This window comes from Phoenix dactylifera, unplaced genomic scaffold (genome assembly GCF_009389715.1).
Source record: "Phoenix dactylifera cultivar Barhee BC4 unplaced genomic scaffold, palm_55x_up_171113_PBpolish2nd_filt_p 000007F, whole genome shotgun sequence".
Lineage (NCBI taxonomy): Eukaryota > Viridiplantae > Streptophyta > Magnoliopsida > Arecales > Arecaceae > Phoenix > Phoenix dactylifera.
In genome coordinates, this window is record NW_024067666.1 from 3,855,824 (window position 1) to 3,858,525 (window position 2,702).

General features: G+C 56.6%; 1 protein-coding gene across 1 annotated transcript; it reads right to left on the reverse strand.

The window, feature by feature from the left end:
• Positions 1–1,495: 1,495 nt before the first annotated feature.
• Positions 1,496–2,353, reverse strand: LOC120104546. The gene has a single exon (XM_039115851.1). The coding sequence runs from the start codon at positions 2,351–2,353 to the stop codon at positions 1,496–1,498; it is 858 nt and encodes a 285-aa protein (XP_038971779.1).
• Positions 2,354–2,702: the final 349 nt, after the last annotated feature.

Below are 2,702 nucleotides of genomic sequence, written 5' to 3' on the forward strand. Positions count from 1 at the left end.
CTGAACCATCAGAGCGTATGGCTCTACCTGACCGTCGGTTCATTCGGTAATAAATGCACTTACCATCCACGGACCCCAGGCCCACCACGGCCGGCGGTTCAACAACTCCAACAGGTCCGATCGACCGTGACAACTCCCTGGTTCCGGTCTGATCCGGTCCCGTTCTCCACTACGCCATTAATGGGCTAAATCGTGCCCAATTATCACAGAACAGGACAAACCTCCTGTCACCTCCCAGGTAACCAAATCCTTTTATAAAAGGAAGCCTGGGGGGAAGAGGGAGGGGACTCTCAGGACCCTTGGGACTGAACCCTCTTGGACAGCACAGATACAATGGATGACATCATCTTCTTCATCTTCTTGATCTAATCTAAATATTCTGGCTGTCTTCTCCACATACTCTCCTCCCCGCTCTCTCCACATACTTGCCCCCTCTGACTTAGGCATCGGAGGGCCGGCGCCGGGGAGCCCGGCCACCGGCTTTTTTGCAGGACAGGACAGGACTGGACGCACCACCCCTCTTCGGACGCTCCCACGCCCCACGGTGGAGGACGCAGCCGGCCGGCGCATCGCCGTCCGCCCCCTGCAGCAGCGGAGCTCCTCCTTCCCCGGCTTCGCGGCGGCCCCCGGGTTCAATTTCCAGCAACAGGGATGTTGTGGTATCCTACCCAATCTAACCTTCATCCTATCCTTCTTGTTTCGGCGGCCCCCACCCCTAGGAGTGCTCAAGACCATGATGGATTTCTGATTGGAGATTATGTGGGGAGACTCATTTGTGTTGCCTCCAGATTACTGCCTTTAAATCCAGTGCCAGCATCAGTCTTACAAGCAGCCTAGGAAGGCTTGTGTGCAACTTATTTTGGCTTAATGCCATATAGATATGGCTAAAGAGAGACTCACAAAATGTGCAAGGAATTCAATAATCTCCACCAAGTAACCCCTCCTCAAAATTCTTTTTTTTTTTTTTTTTGCTAATACGGGTGGATCATACCTGTCGGGTACGGATACACCCAATAAAGTCAAAAAATAGGATACTTCGGAGTGCCAAAGGCAACTCCCCATCACCAGTCCACAATGTGTCTCCGGAATGGCAAGCTACAAATGCAGCCACCCAATCCGCAGCCCCATTGGCTTCACGGTAGATGTGCTTGGCCTGAAAGGCCCCTCCATCCCTCGCCATAGTCCATATATCACGAAGCAAAGGGTGGTCACTACCGTCACCCTTAGGACCCTCTCGGATCCAACTGATAACGGTGGCAGAATCACCCTCTAGGGTGATAGACCTAGCCTGTAACACGCACCGAGCATGACGAAAGCCTGCCCAGGCAGCGCTCAGCTCCGCACTCGGAACCGAGGTATCAAATAAGTGACTACCACCAGCGGCTACAACCCTAGCGAAAGGGTCCCGAATGACGAAGCCCGCACCACCCCTCGTGCCACCATCTAGGACTGACCCGTCAAAATTGACCTTGAGAAAACTCGGGGGTGGGGGCTCCTAGGTGAAAAACACCGTGTGAGATGCTGCCGAAGCAAGGTGGGGGCCCCAGATGTCCCGAGCTGTCAAGGTCCCTCCAGTGGAGGAGGCATGACACATCTCTGCCGCCTGACTCCGGGCGCTCTCGGCCACAAATCTCGGCGGCATACATCGTTCACCAAAAATACGAGCGTTCCTAGCCAACCAGATCTGGTAGGCAGTGCAGCTCACTCGAGTCACCTCCTGACGAAGCGCCGGAGACTCCGAGGCCAGGCGCATGGCCTGTAAGAACTGGTCCCTACAGAACCATACCGGCTGCGGAACCCCAGCCAAACGCCAAGTATCCCTCGCCCTAGAGCACCGAAACAAAGTATGGTCGACCGTCTCGGCCACACCGCACACCCCACACTCCAGGGGGATCCTCAATCCTCGTCCACCAAGTACTGCTCTCGTTGGAAGACGATCCCAGACCACCTTCCAGAGGAACAGCGCAACCCTCGGGAGAAGGCCCAATCGCCAGATCCAGGCACAGTCAGGACCAGGTACATACTCCCGCCTAAGAATGCGGGAAAGGACGCTCATCCTGACTCTGGGACTGGTCGAGGAGCTCCACACTCGTACATCTGGTCCACCACTCTGTGGCAGAGGGAGGGAGCGAATCCGCTCCGCCAGATGCTCCCCGAAGAAGCGGGCTAACCGAGTCTTGTCCCATCCAGCCTCCCCGGGAGTCATAAGATCACAGACCTGTAAACCCTCCCCAGCCTCAACACTAACAGTAGTCGGCCAACGGCACAGGGGGAGGCCATCAACCCATGAGTCCCTGGTCACGTCAATACTGCGGCCATCGCCTATCAGCCATCGAGTGTGAACCGACACCATGGGCACATATCTCGCAATCTCACGCCATAAAAAGGAACACCCCCGCCCACCTCGAACCCCGCCCTCCCGGCCTACCCCCCATAGCGGGCGGTCATGATCCGGGTCCAGAAGCTCTGCGGCTCCAGGATGAAGCGGGAAGCGTGCCGGGCGAGGAGCACCTCTCGTCTCTCCCGGAGAGACAACACCCCAAGGCCACCCTCCCTGAGAGGGAGGCAAATACTCTCCCATGCCACCAGGTGCACCCCACGGCCCCCACCAAGCGAGCCCCATAAGAAGCCCCGAATCAGTCGTTCAATCTTTAGTAGGACGGATCGTGGTACCACCGTGCTAGTCATGAGATAGATAGGCA